This window comes from Onychostruthus taczanowskii, unplaced genomic scaffold, assembly GCF_017590055.1.
Source record: "Onychostruthus taczanowskii isolate IOZ18803 unplaced genomic scaffold, ASM1759005v1 scaffold50, whole genome shotgun sequence".
NCBI classification, from domain to species: Eukaryota; Metazoa; Chordata; class Aves; order Passeriformes; family Passeridae; genus Onychostruthus; species Onychostruthus taczanowskii.
In genome coordinates, this window is record NW_024502569.1 from 4,758,692 (window position 1) to 4,777,531 (window position 18,840).

Sequence of the window (18,840 nt, forward strand, 5' to 3'; positions counted from 1 at the left end):
TCCTGAAAAATTGCATGGATTTTGCTAGAAAAAAAATTACAGCAGTGTTACTTCAAATGCATTGAAGTGCTAAAAATGTTCCCTCTACCAAGTATTTCAGCTGAGGTTATTTTATTTCCAAACTTGCAATACCACTGCAGTTGTGATACATGAAGGCATTCGCCTCTGTGAGCCAGGTGTGCTGTTATATAGGAAAAACGTGCTCATTTTCCAAGCTTCCTATCTAAGCCCATAATTTTTTCCTCTGTTTGTGCTATATCTCCAATATAATCTGCATGGCTTGAACCTCCCAGAGCATATGGGAAGTGAGCTTCTCCCTCCCAAACTGGACAAGCTCGCTCGCCTAATCCACTCCTGGCTGCAGAATCTCTAGATCTGACTGAGTGGCATTGTGAGAGTGAGTGGTAGGAGGGAATGTGCCTGCCCAGTCTGGTATCATCTTACAGTTACATGGATCTGTAAGTGGTCAAAATGCAGCCTTGCTGTTTGTTTTCATCACTGAACAGAGGTGAAACAGAGAAATACCATAGAATGGGTTGGCTTGGAGGGGACCTTAAAGATCATCCAGTTCGAGCCATGGACAGGGACACCTTTCACTAGATCAGGTTGCCCAGAGCCCCATCCAGCCTGGCCTTGGACAATACCAGGGTTGAAACATGCACAGCTTCTCTGGGCAACCTGTTCTGGTGCCTCACCACCTCAAGGTCAAGAAATATGCAATCTAAATATGCAATATGCAATCTAAACCCACCTTCTTTCAGTTAAAAATTGCTGCCCCATGTCCTGTTGCTACAAGCCTTGGTAAAAAGTCCAAAACCACAGTTGAGTTATTTTTACTGGTGTTACCTGTAATATCCAACTTGTGCACAGAAAAAAGTCCAGTGAGCACAGAGCTATCTTTCTAAGATACAATTCCATGAGTTCAGTGTTTGTGATAGGACCTACCTGTACTGCTGGGGTAATAGGTGAGTTTTTAGTGTTATTAGTCTGGTTTGCCAAAGAGGTACTGATTGTTGGGTGTTTACCTTACTCACCACAAGCACCATGATGTCTCTGCTTTGCAGAGTTATCTCTTCCTGAATTGTCAATTGCATTTGTTGTATTTATGGTAACTCCTTCTGTTTTAGACATGATAAGTTGATCTGCCATATGACAAACTCACAAATTATTAACTGTCAGAAAATACTGTGGCTTATTTGACTTGTTCACATTTAAAAAGGTTGTTTCTGATGACCACTGGAAGAGGTCCACATCCCAGGATGAAGAAAAGGCAGACTCACAAAAGGTCACACCCAGGAAATGGGGCTCTGGAAAAAGATCCCGGCCCAGACCACTCTCAGACTATGGCCAAATGTCGATCCGAAGTTTCTCTATACCAGAAGATGCAGTTGCAGTGGAGTCTCAGAACACAGACTGCACAGATGGAGAAAATCGGCCGGGACTGGCATCTGTTGGGTCTGTGATCCAAAGCAATACTGTAGGCTACCACAGAGGGAGAAAAAGAAGACCCATCTCCGTAATAGGTGGGGTCAATTTCTATGGAGACGAACAAGTAGAAGAGAGAGAAAATCTGCTGACACAAGTAAGATAAACAGATGTGCTCTGCAAACTGCAAAAGACCCTTTCACTTCCTTGTCTCTATCTTCAGCCTAGAAAATAGAATGGATGCTTCCTTCTCTTCCTTCCCTTTTGTCAAGCTGACATCATGTACTTAGAATACTGCTTTCCTGGTCACTAATTACTTTGTCTTCTTGCTAAAAATACAGCATGGAACAAAACTGATACTGACTTTGGGATAATCTTTTCTGTATTGTAAATTAATCTGATTTCTTTCTTGGCATGGTCATTATGTCTTATGTTGGTCTATAAGGCTTATTTGTGTGTAAGACAGATGTGTGTTTAGTCTCCTTATAGAGGGGCTGAGGAACAAGATGGTACAATCAAACAGAATCATAACACATTATTTATTGGTCATTTCAAATTATCCAAAAGCAAGCCTGTTCAAAAACTGTGGCTTTAATAGTGGTGTTCAAAATCTTGGTTTTGGCATAGCAAAGATACTTAAAAGTAATTAAGACAGTGCTTGAGAAAACTGGTAATAAATTGAGAAATTAATGAAATTAAGACTTTAAGAAAACTGACAATATGAATACAATGTCTGTCCGTGTACCACTAAATTGATCAGATGAAACAAAGGTAGGAAAGCTACAAGCAAGTAGTGTGTACTTTAGTAGTACCTATATTTGCCATCTCGGTTGACTTAAGAGTGAGAAATTAAAAACTTCTGAAACGTAAAAATTGCTCCTTTCTCCCTGGAGATAGTGCTGAGCAAGTACAGTGTGTAGAGGAACTTACTGTTGTGTTGGTGGTCAATGGCCCATCTTGCATTTGGTTGCAGAGCTTCATCTTTTCTAAGACTGCACTCATCAGATGTTTCCTACTTTCTCTGAAAGCTGGAGGACTTCTGCCTAAAGCAATTATCAAGTTGATCAAGCAAGAGAAAAAAGAATTAGTATTTGCATCCTCAAAAAATTTTGTTTTGTTGGTTATTAATGAAATTTGAGTCCTGTTAGTGTTTCTCAAGCCACTTCATCTCTGGCTGGGAAGTTTACTGATAGTAAAGTGCTGAAACAATGGTAGAATTTTCAGTTTCCTGTGAAAAACATTTTGTAACATGAACACTGTTACTGTTTATTACATACTTTTTCTTTATAAGTCCCTGATGAAAAAATGCATCTTAATGCAAAACTCCAGCTGAAGCCTATGCACCTTTTACCTAGGCAAACGCCTTTGTTTCAAATCATATGTTTCAAATCATTATGTTTCATCCCTGAAACATAATTTTAAACTTAATTCTATCTCTCACCTTGGAAGGGAAAAAAAAAGAGGAAAATTATTGTTGTAAATTCTAGGCCATCTTACTCAAGAATAATAGATGGATTTCAAGAGACAGTAAGTATGGGGAACTTGCTGTACTGTGTAAGGGATTAAACACTCTCCAGGCCCTTCATTTAGTGCTGAAACCAGATTGCTCTCTTTTCTAATCTTGTTCACATCAGTTTAATAGTGAAGGAATATGCATCAAGGCAGCTGTTTGAGTTACTCTTTCCATGCTCCAGTGCTGCCATAAGAGCTTGGTTGGAGTTAAGTTAACCACATTGCTGGATCACTGTGGTCAAGACCAAAACAATGAAGCATTCCTAAACTTATTAAACCAAATTATGGCCTTCCCAGGCCAATTTCCCAGGACTGCCACACATCCATGTCTGTCTGGGGAAAGGATTTGAACTGAAGCCTTATAAGAAAGGCCTGAAAACATCCCTAAAAATACCCCAAAAATACACCAAGACACCCCTAAAACCATCCCCAAAACACCCCCAAAATCATGCTAAAAACACCTGGCAAACACCCTCTAAAACACTCCAGAAACACCCCATAAATACCCTTGAAAACACCCCCAAAGCCGCTCCCAAAAACATCCCCAAAACACCCCTGAAAACACCCCCAGAAACACCCCAAAACACTCCAGAAACATCCCTGAAACACCCTAAAAACACCCCCAAACACCCCAAAATCATGCTAAAATCATCCTGAAACCGTCCCCAAAACCACCCCCAAAACTACCCCTTAAACTACCCCCAAAACCATCCCAAAAATGCCCCAAAACCATCCCCAAAACACCCCTGAAAACACACTCTAAATACCCCTGAAAACACCCGCAGAAGCACCAAAAAACACTCTAGAAACATCCCTGAAACAGCCCCAGAACACCCTGAAAACTCCCCCAGAAAGACCTTGAAAACACCTCTGAAACACCCTAAAAACATCCCAAAACACCCCTCATAGCACATGTGAAAGCACACCCTAAAACACCCCCTAAATGGCCCTGAAAACACCAGGGTATTTTCAGTGGCCCAGAAATGAATAGCTTTTTTTGCTTACTCAGCCAGCTACTTGCATGCACTAGTTGCCGTCACTTTTATTAGCTATTTGATACAACAAATCTGAATTTTTGTGGTGAAGGATCCTGGTTTACTGATAAGGCACTTCGGAAGTGAGGTTTAAAGATGAGGTTGTAGCTGAATCATATTGTGTACACATTGAGGTTTTTGGCAGTCATAATAAAAGTAAACTTTTAGCTGAAATGTGAAAAAGGACTCATCAAGCAGGCATATATGTGCTAGAAGTATTTTATGTGGGGCTGTCAAAGACTGCTCTTCACACTGGTGATTTTTTTTTAAAGCTTTGAAAACCCTTGGGAATATTTGGAAAGTACAAAGCTAATTCCTCTTCACTGTATTTTGTTTTGGTCTGACAGCTTAGGTGTGAGAAAACATTTTCAAACAATACTGTCATGGGTTTCGTAACAGAGTGTCAAGAGATAGTTCATTAAAAACCATCCCTGATGTTTCAGATTACTTGATAGAAGAACAGTAACAACTGAACAATAAGAGAAGATCTAAAGGCGAGTTTCTCTGAAGTTCATGTGCTGAAGCCTGGCTGTTTAATGTTGAATGCTTATGCAAGATCATTCAGCCTGGCTAATGTGACGTTGTTCAGGGACAACGTAAAATCAGACTCAATTTGCAAATAAAACAGGGGTAGGTTTTCCAATTTAAGAAATGAGTGACTTATCCAAAGAAAATGGCTTTGAGATAACGGTAATAATAAACTTAGTATTACTTCTTTCTTAGGAGACCCCTGGGAACTCAAAACAGAGCATCATTTAGACAATTATTATTGGCTTATTTTACTGACAAGCAATACATTTAACTGATGAAAGCAGAAATCCACCACCTCTGCAGAAAACCTGTTCTAGTGTTTTACCATCCTCACCCTAGAAAGCCTTTTAATGAATCTAAATTGACCTTCCGTCAGTTGAAAGCTATTCTCTGTTATCCTCTCACTACATGCCATTATAAAAAGTCCCCTTCCAGCTTTATTGTAGACCCCCTTGGGTACTGAAAGGCCACAGTGAGGTCTCCCTGGAGCCTTGTCTTCTCCAGGCTGAACAGCCCCAGCTCTCTCAGCCCAGTCTTCATAGGAGAGGTGCTCCCGCCTTCTGATTGTCTTCAAAAAAGCATATTACAAGGTGAAAATTACAGAGCATGTCTGACCACAACAGAAGGCTAGGGAGTTTTCAATGTAACAAAGAACTGTAATGTAATAAAACTTGTTCTGTGATGCTGGTGGACATGGTATGCAGTGTTTAAGCAATGCCACTCAACATAGGGGATTTTACTGCCCGTGTAATTACCTGGACTATCTGGAGAAACCTTACTTCATACCTGAGCTTTGCTCAGTTGGACTTGCCTGTAGCTTTACTAATACTGGATTTTCCTGTTTCCTCTGTAGCCTGTGGCACGGCCACCCGTTCCAGCACACAAGGTGCCCCCGTACAAGGCTGTTTCAGCCAGGTTCCGGCCACTGACCTTCTCACAAAGTACCCCCATCGGTCTGGACCGGGTGGGACGGAGGCGGCAGATGAGAACATCTAATGGTAAGATGAGTATTTTTGACTTTGTAAATCAGAAAGCCACACTCCAGGCTAAGCAAGAATTAGGATATAGTATGGAGGACAAAAGAGTGCAAACCAGCTCAGTGACAAAGTAATACCCAGCTAAGTTGCTTTGTTTGTGAGTTTCTTACTAGTAGTTGCTGTTCTCATGTAATACTGTTTTTTTCACGTCTACTCTTTGACATTACTATGGTTTATTGTTCTGTACCACTTACATGCCTGTATTGTCCACTCTCTTAGTCATATACTTGCCTAAAGTCAATAGATTATGAAGGAAGTAAGATCTAATATGCTTGAGTTCATACCTGAACCCTAGCCACAGCACACATGTATTTTTAATTTTTTGTTTGCCATGCGTTCAGCTTTACTTAGATAGGCAAGCCTTAAATAAGTAAGTGGCTTGCTGGTGAGTGTAGTCCAACCAGAACTCTGGTACATGAGGGACAAGTTCTTGGTAAAAATTGCCTTTTTTGGAAGCAATGCACTTTAACAGGCTCACTGATGTGTCCTGTGTAATTTTGCTGTAATTGTTTACTCTTAGCATGCAATGCTATCTGGAGTTAATAGAATTAGTCTATTAACTAGTCTAGATATACTGGAACATTTCTTCACAGGTGGGTCCAGAAGAACCTGGGTTAACACCATTTGTGTTCCTTCAGACAGTGGCAAGATTTGGAAATAAAAGCAAAATTCTCACTTTGTATCTTTCACTGTTAATAGTGAACAAAGCACTGTTGGGAACCTTCACCCTGAACCTTCTTGATCAAGGTTTCCCGTGACTGAAGCAGGAAACTTAACAAATAGCATTTTCAATGTTTATTAAAATTGGGTGTATGCTTACAAGTCAGTACTTGGCTTCTATGGTTCTTAGCTAAGTTTTAGCTGCAATGATATCCAAATTCTACCAAAAATGCTTTAACTGCAAATTAGTTCATGTAAGAATGTGTTAAAACTGAATTCTCCTGTTTTGAGTAGAACATGACAGTCTTTTTTCAGGAGGTGCTCTTCAAGAAGCAGACTTGAGAATTTCTAACTGTGGCAGTAAGAGGGACTTACCCACTGAGATGAGCTCAGTTGGTTGGAGCATGGTGTTGATAATGCCTAGGCTGTGGGTTTGATCCCCATGTGGGCCATTCACTTAAGGGTTGGACTTGATGATCTTAGCAGGTCCCTTCCAACTCAAAATATTCTGTGTTTCTGAGATACATTATTGTGCTGGTTTAGACAGCTGGTTTAGGGAACTAAACTCTAAATAAGCCACTCCCTTTCCCCTGGCCTCTTTCAGTAATGGACGGACAATAAGGAGAAATTACAAGATAACAATTTACTAAAATTGCAATGACAACAGCAGTTTTAATAGCAAAAAGTATGCAAAAAGGTGTCCTACCCACAAAAAATGGCATTTACCACCGTGAAAAAAACTCCAGGTCTTCCTAAAGACAGTGCCTGCTGTGGTCTCCACACAAAGGCAATATAATTGCTGTACCTGCATCTGGGCCACGTGGTATTTGGGACACAAAGGCAGTATGTCAAGGAGAGCTTCTGCTACTTAATGTTCTCCCTCACCCCAGTTGGAAAACAACGAAGGAGCAGGGCAAGCAAACTCCTTGGAAGCGCGATCATCGCATTGTGCCGCAGAGCCGCCTCAGATCCTGCTCTGCTTTGCTGGTTCAATTCTGCACAGTTGCCTCTGGCACTGATGCTGCTCCACCCAGCTTGGCTCAGTCCCACTCAGCTGCTTCCATCTCTGGTGTTGCTCCAGTTGGGCTCTTCTGGAGCTTGGGCTCTGTGTTGCTCAGCTGGGGTCGGCTCTGTGCCGCTTCCTCTCTCTGCTGCTTTTTGTTCCTTTGGAGTGGAGTCTTAGACTCATCGTTGCTGTTCTTCAGCACCCTGTCTTGGGGCCGTGACCTGAAGGGATGGGAAAGGGACTGACAGTGGCAGAAAGGGCCTGGGTCCACTTGGCTACCTTCTCCCTGGAGAGATCCAGCAAGATGGCAAATTCTGGTTTCCAGTGCCTGGCTGCTCCTGCCAAAACCATGCTCCCAGTGATAATGTGGGTACTATGGAACAAACAGTGCTAAAAGCTCCACCCCCTCTTCTCTCTAACCAGGGCAATTATATATACTCCATTTGTATTTTCCTTGAATTTCTATTGTAGTAAAATATTGGGAACTGCTTTAAAACGTATGTCTGGAGTGTGTTCTGCTGTATGCTTCTTAGTACACTTAATGATCCAGATCAGGCACTGAGGTAAATTAGACACTGAATACTGTGAGTCTTGCTGAGATTATTGTGGTGTCTCAGTCCCTGATTCCAGAAGGACCACTCACAGAATAACAGGTCTTCCATAATGTAGTTGGTGAAAAAAAGAAGCTCTTTTATTGTCACGGAGCAGGAATTATTTTTTCTATTTTTAGTTATCCTTTCCAACTGATGTTTGGAAACCACATGAAATAGTATTAGTTACCTAGACAACAGCATAAAAGCAATATCTCTCCAGGTATTTAGGTTTTGAATAACTGGTCTCCTAAACTTAAGCATCAGGATGACAAATACACAAACCAAGATTCTGGCCACTTTTCAGAACAATGAAGCCAAAGCGACTTAGATTATATTACATGTGACTTTTATGAGACCTTACAATAAACATAGAAGTGGAGCAGGAAAAGTTTCTGAAATTAAAACTCTGAAGGAAAGTGTGGAATATCATGGACTTCACAGTTTGAAAACACTTGCAAAAATCTGTTTGGTAGCTCCAGAAGAAAATACTAAAGTGACTAGTGTCACAAATTCTGATCTCTTTTCTTTTTTCTCTTAAATCACAAGGCACTTCCTTGTCTTTGAACATGTGAGAGTTTTTTGTTTGCTCATGCACAGTGAAATTTGATAGCACAAAAGCCCTTTATTATAGAAAGTCATTCTAAACTCAAGCATTGAAAACCAGTGGTATCTTATTTTAGTTACTTGCTAAAGCCTAATACATTACTTGCTTTCTTCTTATAGTAATGGCAGATAAAAGTAAATGGCAGACATGTAAATTTTCAGAAAAATAGATGTTACAAGGCAGTAAATCATCATGTGTAGGAAAGAGAGTAAGAATCAGAAAACACACAGGAAACTGCCCTTGAGACTTACATTGCTACTGTTGTGCTTGAAGGGTTACAAGTTTTAAATTACATTAAACAAGTTGTCTATTTGTCACTGCGGAGTAATTTTTATAAGCATTTGAAAAACTAACCCCTTTTTTTTGCATATTTTTTGGATGGGACTAGAATTTGGCCTGTGTGGAGCACAGCTCGGGGATGACTCAGGAGAGTGGTTGGTATTAAAGAGAGATCTCATGAGTGGAATCAGATGTTCAGTGTCTGCACGAATGATGTGGGAAGGGAAGTATAAAATGAAATGGTAATTCTTGCTGGTGTGCTGAATTATTCATGGCAGTAAAAGTGAGACATGAGGCACTGCACTGGCGTCAGGTGTTGGTAAAGCCCAGGTAATGCATGTGGAGGAGGAAAAGAGGCTGATGTGCTTCCAGAAGGATGGACTTTGAGCTGGATATTGCCATTCAGGAAAAGATCTTGCAATCTTAACAGACATTTACAGAGTCAGTGCAGTGCATAGTAACAGTCAAAACAGTAAATAAAAGGGCAGGAGTTTGTAGGAAATGAATAGAGAACAAAACAGAAGGCCCAATTGTGCCACTGGTGTGTGTGGGGGCCATCTCCCCATTCCTTTCCATCCCAAAAGTCATTTTTACAGGGACAATGTAGAGAAAAGCAGAAGGACAAGAAAATCGACTCAGTGTGTGTCTCTGGAAGGAGTGATTAATGTGGCTTGGGCTCTGGAACATGGAAAAAGGGACAATAGGAGAATAAAAGTCTGTTTGGCATAGGAAAAATGAACAGATAATAGTTATTGTTTCCAATAATTTAAGAACTAAAGGGCACCAAATGAAATCACCAGAGAGCAAGCTCAAAATAAAAGATAGTTTTCACAGTCTGTAAAATTAAACTATAAAACTAATTGCTACACATTGTATTTCACATCTCAACAGTTTAAAAAAATCAGAAAGTGGTTTGAAAAATCCAGTTCATTGAACACAAAGATGTAATTTCTGCCCCAAGAAGGATCTGACTGATCTGGAAGATAACTGGAATTTAGAAAAGTACATAAGAAAAATGCCATCACACGCCTCATCTATTTTTATGTTCCTCCCTGGGCATCTGCTACTGGCTGCTGTTGGAGAAGTGGTTGGGGGTGACCTGTGGTCTGCCTCAGGATGGAGGGTTCTTTGATACCAGGGTGTTTCTAGAACTGAATTTTCTTGAGGTGGATAAACTAGCTTTTAGTATTTTAGTAAATGCTACCCACAGCCTTTTCAGAGTGCCCTGCTCAGTGGCTAAGCCAGCTCAGCGTGCATTTGGACAAGGTCACTGTGGACTGCCACTACAAAGGACAGCCTGTGCCTCCTCCTATCCCTGGCTGATCTACAAGGAAATGAAGCCACCACCACCTCACCCCAATGAGCACTTTTATGGTGGTTCAGTTTGCCAGATGTGCCCATGCAAAGGAGGGAGGTCAGGTCCCCCTCCATCCGAGCAGCATCCCACGGTGGCATTAGGTTAGTCATTGGGCAGAAGCACACAGTCTGTTCCTTTTTGCAAAAATCAGACTGAAAGAGTTTCGAGTTGTTTTTCAGAGGTTGTTTTTTCAAAGTGTCTTGTAAAAGAGCTGTGTGGGGTTTGATCTGGTTTTCTTTTGGCAGTTGAACTGTTTTTCCCTGATGGGCAGGGGTTTGACATGGCAAAGATCTTGTGATGTGGCTGATTAAAAGTGTGAAATTTTCACTTGCAAGTCCCAGGATCATCAGCACTTCAGTGTCATCAGTGTCACTTTTGTTTGCCAGCTTGCTTTATTTTAATGGTTTATGCCAAGAAAAATGCTGTGTGTGAAGATCTTATGTAGTAGCTTGTTTTTACTGTGCTATCCAACTAGAGTCCTTGCAGCAAGAAATAACAGGGATGTGTGAGAGATTCAGAAGATGATTTCTATCAGTCTCCTGTGGAGTGCAGCACTAATAGGATTTTTGCAGGAAGACAGCATTAATATTTCAGGGTGATGTTTGGCCTTGTGTTTGAGGCAGCGCTGGGGAAAACCATGTGATTTTAGTGGGTGTTGAGAAGTTGCTGTGTGCAGAAATGCCTCCAGGGTTTTGTGAACGTATCCCTGGAGGAGGCTGTCCCCAGTTACAGGACAGGCTCAGCTGAGCAACAGTTTTCAGGTAAAGATGAAGTCATTAAGTTTTTGGGGCTTTCCAGACTGTAGGCGTAGCACTGTGTACAGACATAGGTTGCAGCAGGCTTTGCACTCTCCTGATGGGAGCAATTCCTGCCTTTGCTTCCAGTGCATGGCCTGATCCAGCTTCACTGTGGGAGGACACAGATGCAAGGGTGAATGCCGGCCATGGTGAATGAATGAGGTTGTGCTCTGGCTGGGTCAGACCTAGAGAAAGATGGATGGTTTGAATGCTTTCCTGCTTCATTCCCTATTTCACAACTGAATTAAGTTTGTAGTTTCAGTGAGAAAATATCTCCCTCCTCCCTGTTTTCCTGGGAGCAGTCTGCTGCAGCCTTAACACTTGTGCTGCTTGTGCCCTAAAAAATGATACAGCATTTGCTTGTGAAGCAAGAGAAATTGTGCAAAAAATACCTTAATTGTTTACTTCTTCTGGAATTTTAACTGGTATAGTATGACAAAGATAGACCGATACTCTGAACAGTGTTGTAATACAAGGAACTCCCAACTCCCATCCAAATAGTCTCTCCCTCTGGATTGCAGTCATTTGAATATAGATTGAAATCGCGTTTAGCTGCTTTAATGAAAAACAAATGCACTCCCTGGCTCGCTGTGTTCGCGATGTTCGGGCTCTGTGGGAGCGGTCTGGGCGGCTGCAGGCGCAGCGCAGCCAGGGCCAGGCAGCCAGGTTTTTGTTTCTTTTCTGGAACTTCCTCCCTAAGGGCACCCCATGATGTCAGAGAGCCGGGAGCTCGCAGCTGAGCGGCTGAGTGCGCTGCTGGCAGTTCCCAGCCGGGCTCGGCCTCCGAGGCACCGCCGGGAGCTGAAGGCAGCTGACAGCCTGTTCCTCTGAGCTGTGGGTAGCTCAGAGCCTCTTGTGATCCTCCACCAGCCCTGTAGGACTGAGCATCATCACCTGTTAGAGGTCTGACGGCAGCATGGTAGCCAGGGGGGCAATGGCGCGTTTTTGGAGTCTGGAGAGCCTTCAGATGGGTACGTGTGAGTAGGACATGCTGCTCTTGCTTTTTTCATTATGTTTTTTGATTGAAAGGGTAAACAGTGGCAGTCAGGGGGCCTGATTCTGATGACACTTACTCTGTGTCATGCATGGGAACCTGCAGTACTGGTGAAAAGCTGCTAGGAGATCAGCATCAATCCCAGGCTGTCTTAAGTTTTTTGCATCCCGTTGGTGCAACCGGGAAAACACCCCCCTCCCTCTGGTATTTCTGTATACAATAGAGGAAAAGATGCAGAATGCAAGATTTCACTTGATTCTACCCTATAAAGTCCATGTAAGCTTGTTGATTTGATACAGAGTAACAAACAGCTTTCTCTCCCAAAATTGTAGTTGTTTTTTGTCTGGAGTCAAATGAATTAGGTTATTTTGATGTGCCATTATTACTGGAACAACCTCACAGGCAGTATGGATAGTGCACTGGAAATGTATAAAGGACCACTGGGTTTAATTTTTTACATGTTGCTTTTTAAGATAAAAATTGTTTTAATGAAATATTTATTTTCAGATTTTTTTTAAATAAAGATTTTCAGTAAGTGTCACAAGATGTATTTTAAAAGTTTGTCACTGCTCAGATTAATGAGTTTATAGGGGAAAAAATAGTCTTGATTTTTTAAATAGGGGTTCTGCATCCTTCTTGCTTAAGTAGATTATACTGTTAATGTGAATGTCTATTTAAAATGATAGGGAGTAGAACAGAATAGCCATGTTCTGTTGTATCAAGACTATGCCATATTTTTCCATTTTAATGGAAAGAAAAATTTTGCAAGTTTTTTGTTGAATCTGTGTGGTGGTCTGCTTTGATCTCTCTGGCAAATTAATGCTCAGATGAGTGAAGATGCCAGGGATAGTATGCATGCCCTGAGGAGGGGGTTGCAGTATTTCTCCCTATAACGTAAATAGCAGATGGCAGCAGAGTGCCTGGTGGTAGTAGGTGCATGGAGTAAAGCCAGGAGTTGTCTCCTTGTGACTCTTACCTATCCAGAGCCCAGAGCTCAGCAGACAGGCAGTGCCCAGGTCTGAAGCACAGTAGAGAAGAGGCAGTCTCAGGATCCTGCTGCTCAGCCTTGCTGCTTGTTGGAATTGGCAGGTTCAATAATTCTGCTTAAATGCCCCTTTCCAGGCACTCAGGAGTAAGAGCTGCTCTGTTGACTGTGTGGCAACTTACCTGGGACACACTGACCTTTAGCAAAGAAGTTCAGTGCTAGCAATCTATTCTGAATTTGACTTTTAATGTGTTTTTGAGCATTGTATGATCTTCAGGCTCTAGTTCGCAGCTTGGACTTCCATAAGAATAAATCTTTAGGAATAAATTAACAAGGACCAGAGAGTGCACTCAAGCCCAGGGCCATTGGTCATGAATGCTTCTTGATCCTGAATGGTTTGAACATTACAGGTGGCTTTCAGAGGCGAACCCACTTGACAGGGTCCAGCACTGAGCAGCATGGGTGTCAGTCAGTCAGTCAGCCAGTCAGTCAGTCAGACTTGTTCCTGAGCTCAGCCCCCAGTTCTCTTCCTCTGCCAGTGGTGATCACCAAAAGGATGTATCACCCAGTGGTGTACTCCAAAAGGATTTTATAGTTTTATACAATAACAGTGTTTTTTCTGGCTTATGTGGCTGTGTAATAAGATGAAACCTATTTTAGTCCTGACCTCTCTTTCTGTACAAATCTGCTCATTGGTCAGAAAACGTACAATTGTCAAACCAAGAAATTGTTGTGATTTGGGACAATTAGAACAGGTTTTTTGTAGGGCCATTCCACTGTGCTCAGTCTGGGCTCCATGTCCCCTTGAGCCTTGCTGCTGGCAGAGCCTCCCCAGTTCATGGGAGAGGTGGCAGCGGCCAGCACAGAGCTGGGGCTGAACACGGGCTGACGCCCCTCTCACGGGTGGGTGGGCATGGAACCATTGGGTCCTTATGTCGCTGCAGGGGATGTGACGGTGTGAGGGCACCCAGCCTCGTGGTGGCAGTGTCCCCACTGACTGCTGGGGAATGCTAGGGTTCTCACATCTGCTGCCTGGGAAATGACATCGGAGCTTCCCTTCTGATACGGGTCATTTAAGGTTTCCTCTGGTAAAAAATAAGTAAGGAAGTTGTAGTTCTGGGTTTTTTGTGTACAAAAGTTTCGCAGTTTCATCAGCTGCTAAATAAGAAATTCTAAAAATTAGTAAAACTTACTTAATGACGGAAAGATGGTTTTCCTGAGAGCTCTGCTACCCTCCACTCCTGCTGTTACTGTTTTATTCATGACAACAAAGGCAATTTCTCAGCAATTCCTCCTGCATTGTTGTCTTTCTTTGAATCATAAAAATGATGAAGCAAACAGCTGTTGCACTTTTGTTTTAGTTGCTGCAGATGGTGGAACTGAATCTTCAGCCTTAGTGGATGACAATGGCAGTGAGGAAGATTACAGCTACGAGGAGCTCTGCCAAGCTGCTCCCAGGTACCTGCAGCCCGGAGGGGAACAGCTAGCAATTAATGAGGTAATGTCCGGGGCTTTGCATTGCTGGAATGATGGCACAGGGACGGCAGGGACAGGGGTGGGGGATTCAGAGGGATGTTTTCCATAGTCTGAGATTTCATAGTCATAAAAAATTCAATGGCAGTAGCTAGTTTCTGTGGGAGGGATTTTTGTTTGCTCAGTGGTGAATCCCTTTTTGTGGGTAAAACTCTGTTTTGTGCACTCTGTTACTAGCATTACTGTGGTTATTGCAGTTTTTCAGCAAATTGTGATTCTTTCTATAAGCTCTCCTAGTGTTTCCTCCACTATAGGAAGGGAGTGGGGAAAAGGGGACAGTTTGAATAGGTTTAATTTTCCCTCTGGGTTTTAAACCATCACAGACTGTAACTCTTACCCTATGTAGCTGCTCTGGAGCAGGATTCTAATTGTTTTCACTAATGAGAATGTGCGGGGATTTATGAAAATCTGAAATTTTAGTTTTATCCTGTAACAGGAGTAATAGTAGGCAATCTAGTGACCTATATTGATATAGTTGTAGTTTATAAACACTTCATAGTTTATCTTCTGTCCTTTGCAATCTCATTTTCTTCTTATCTTAGTTGATAAGCGATGGCACCATCGTCTATGCAGAGGCTCTCTGGGACCATGTCACTATGGATGATCAAGAGCTGGGCTTCAAAGCTGGAGATGTCATTAGAGTTCTAGAAGCTTCCAACAAAGACTGGTGGTGGGGAAGAAATGAGGACAAGGAGGCCTGGTTTCCAGCTAGCTTTGTCAGGGTGAGTAACTCTTCTGCTTCTTGCTTTTGCACCATTGCAAGATTCCTAGCAGAGTGCAACAGTTTTGATGGCATTACATTTCATACCTGATCCTCAGCATGTTTATAGCTGAACCTCAGTGGCGTGACCCCTAATGAGTTCACAAGGAAAAAAGCAGTAGAGAATCACACCCTAAGATCCCTTAGCTCCTCTGACAGCTTTTACTCTGTCTTCTTCACTTGGGCCCTTTGTAACCAAAGGAGTTTCTCAAACAGAGATTACAAGAGCAGGAAGCTCAAACAGAAAGTCATCAATGTATACAGAGAGGAACAACAGTTCTCATAAGGGCAGGGGAGAGCTATGCTGCAGGGATTTCTTGGTAAAATAGGGCTTAATTTAATATCAAGGACATTGTGTAGAAATCTGGTTCACAGTCTAAACTCCGCAGTAAGAACTCACCCAGATTAATGACAGTGTAACAACTCGATAAAAAATTGAAGTATGTTTTAGAAAATAATTTGTACTGCTTTTTGAGAACCTGTAGTGGAGCTTGGGTTGCACTGTATGAAGTACTACATACACAAAGTGCAGCAGGGGGTTCCTCCCTTTCCCCGTTCTAGATCTCTAGGCAACCTGGGCAATCAGACAGAAGTCAGAAAAGGAGGTGCTGCTGTCTACATCATACAGATGGAGCACAGGGAAACTATTTAAAAGCGGTTGAGTGTCTGCTTCTGTAATTTTTACTCCATGCTAACTTGGCCAAATATATTAACTATTAGTAAGTGTCAGAAATAAGCTTAACTCTGAACAGTACATGGACAGCACAATATAGTCTCTCTCAAATACTGCAAGTAGAAGTCATGTATTTAACCAGACAGAAATCTCAACACTTTATTTGAATATGCAGTGAGTACAATGAAATAAATCCCATTGTGAAGCTCCCTCTGTAAGGTAAGAATGAGAATATGTCTGTATCCGCTCTTCTCCTAGGTATAAGAAGTTTATAACAGTTTTACCACATATTGTAAAACTTTCTGCTTCGCTCTAATTGCTTTGTTTGTTCTGGCTGCAGCTGCGAGTTAATCAGGAAGAAGTGCCAGAAAATTGTAGTAATATCCAGGATGAAGAACAAGATTCAGATACTAGCAAGCATCGCCAGAAAATAGCTGAAAACAGGGATCAGATGAGAACCAACGTTATACAGGAAATTATGAAAACAGAACGAGTCTATATCAAGCATCTCAAGGACATCTGTGAGGTACGTGTTTTAACCTGAGGCCATTCTGCTGACCTAATGAAAACAAATCATTCCATATAAGTTGAGAACCACAGTGGTTTCTTATATCACAATATTCCCAATTGCACTTCTGATGCTGTCAGTCAGATTCTTTGTTTCCTCTTACAGCTTTCCTCTCTGATGACTGCCACGAGCCACTGCTTCCTTTCTTTTAAAAAAACTTCCATTTTTGACAGCGAAAAGGTGCCTTTCTGACTGCTATTTCCATAATAAATGAGAGGAGGAAGTCTAGTTTATTTAGAGATTTTTCCCACTGTATAGAAAACTTTGACTAACTGTAGTAAAATAATTTGCAGTTCAGTGACAAAACTTCTTGGAAGTAACTTGGAAAGAGTATTTGCTAAATGTTTTTTTCCCTTTTTTCTCAAGTGAGGAGATTTTTACTGGATGCTTAGGAATCGTGAAGAAATCTAAGTGTGTTTTAGATCTGCCTTGCTTGTTTGAACCACAAAATGGGGTGGTTTTCTTCTTTTTTTCTCATTATTTGTTGGAGGCTTACAGTTGGGCAAGAAGCTTCTTAATACTTTTCACTGAAGTTTGCCTCTTCTGACATGAGTTATGGTGCATTTGACCTGTATTTGACTTGTCTTTGTGGTTTGCATCTGGAATGGTGCTAAGCAACCTACAAAAATATTCTTTGTAGCCTTAGTTTGCTAGGTCTGTCCTTGTATTTGTCATACTGTCATCCTTTAGTCCACCACTTACCATTAGATTATTCCATTCACAGCAAAGTAGACAAGGCAGCAGTAAGTTTGTTTTTTGTTTTTTGGGTTTTTTTTTCCATTTTTAGATCAGGCCTTTTTCTTGAAGAGACAAAAAAATGGAAAGGACAAAAATTGGTTACTAACTGGCTAATTTTAAAACATTAAATGTACATTTTGTCATTTATATTCATTATTTACTTAAGCTAGTAAGATTGTGTGCATGAAAGACCAGGGAAGAATTTGTACGCTCTCTGCTATGCTGCTGCCATGGCTGAGTTCTTGGACATGATTGTCATATTTTACTGACCTGTTACGACTTAGGCATGTATTAATGAATTAATTTTCTCTAATATGTATATCCTATACCTGGTTTTTAATATCTGGCAAGCCTCTGAATTTAGTACTAGAGAGCAAGCACACATTTTCCAAAAAGAGAAGCAATGGGCCGTCCTCAACATGTGGGGTAGAGATAATCTGCTATCCTCAGAGTGAATCTCTAGGGTGGTGCAAGTAGGACATAAGGCTGAAAATACACTCAAGCAAGACTAAGCCAGAAAAGCTACACAGATAGTAACCCAAATTTGCAAGCTCAGCCCTCGAATGAATCACTTAGGCTGGTTGTAGCCAGGATCATGAAGCTAGAGTATACCCATAAAACACATTTTACATTCAAGAAGTGTTTGCAGCCCACATTACAGGAGCCACACAGGAATTAGCTTTCCTTGTTAGTGCAGTAGGAAATGCGGTTGCTGGCTTGCAGCGTAGCCGCTGCACAGCTCTCAGAGCAGATGGCTGTGGAGGAGACAGGAATATTCCTAACAGTGCCAGCAACAGTCAGTGTTACTTCCTGGTAAACCTCACCAGAGCAACTGCAAGGCTGTTTCAGCTGTCTGCTCCCAGAGCCGTTTGCGGGAGGCCTGGCTGCCAGCAGCCAAATGGAGGAGCCTGGTGGATAGCCCCTATCACATCAGCTAACCTTTGCACTCCCTGAGCCCTGCTGCTGTCACTGCTGTGAGACTGTGAGCACAGCAGCTGTTCTGGAGGTTCAGTCCCTGCAGTGCATTCCCAACAGGGAGATGCAGGTGGGCTTTGCACTCAGGATGGTCCCTGGTTCTTGTGGGGTACCCTGAGACAGGGGCTGGACCCCAAGAATCCACATGTGAACATCTCAGATGCAAATCTGAACTTCTGCTTCTGTGTGTGTGTGCATCTAGAAAACCACTCCCTTGCCTGGAGATCACGGGGGTCTTGGCAGCTTCAATGATTTTGTTCAGGGTAGGACCTATCTCACATCCTCAGACTAAGGAGTGTTTTTTATTTCATTTCAGGGTTACATTCGGCAGTGTCGCAAACATACAGGAATGTTCACCACAGCTCAGTTAAGCACCATTTTTGGAAATATTGAAGATATTTACAAGTTCCAAAGGAAGTTTCTGAAGGATCTTGAGAAACAGTACAACAAAGAGGAACCTCATCTAAGTGAAATAGGGTCATGTTTTCTTCAACATGTAGGTTGAAAAAGTTGTTTTTATTTATGAAATTAACAAAATGTGATAATAAAAAGCCAAAGTTACCATATTAGGAGGGGACTTTACTAACAAGTGCTACTTAAATAATAAACTGGCAGCATTTTAGAATGTAAAGTAACTTGCAATTAATTAAATATTTATTTTAGATTTCTCCTCATCTTTAGCAATCATGTAATTTTGTAAACAGTTTTAAGTTTCTTAGGCGAAACTCTAATGATCACAGATGAGCTGGATTGTTTGCCATGATCTCATATTCAGCATG

At 41.7% G+C, this 18,840-nt stretch overlaps 1 protein-coding gene across 1 annotated transcript in view; it reads left to right on the forward strand.

Annotated features, from left to right (window-relative positions):
- The window catches only part of SPATA13 (spermatogenesis associated 13), a 47,206-nt gene that overhangs the window by 15,244 nt on the left and 13,122 nt on the right, over positions 1-18,840 (forward strand). Inside the window, exons 3-8 of the mRNA XM_041416081.1 lie at positions 1,220-1,582; positions 5,356-5,500; positions 14,176-14,312; positions 14,890-15,069; positions 16,121-16,306; positions 18,378-18,557. Of these exons, the coding sequence (XP_041272015.1) occupies positions 1,220-1,582; positions 5,356-5,500; positions 14,176-14,312; positions 14,890-15,069; positions 16,121-16,306; positions 18,378-18,557 (1,191 nt within the window). The remainder of the gene's footprint in view (positions 1-1,219; positions 1,583-5,355; positions 5,501-14,175; positions 14,313-14,889; positions 15,070-16,120; positions 16,307-18,377; positions 18,558-18,840) is intronic.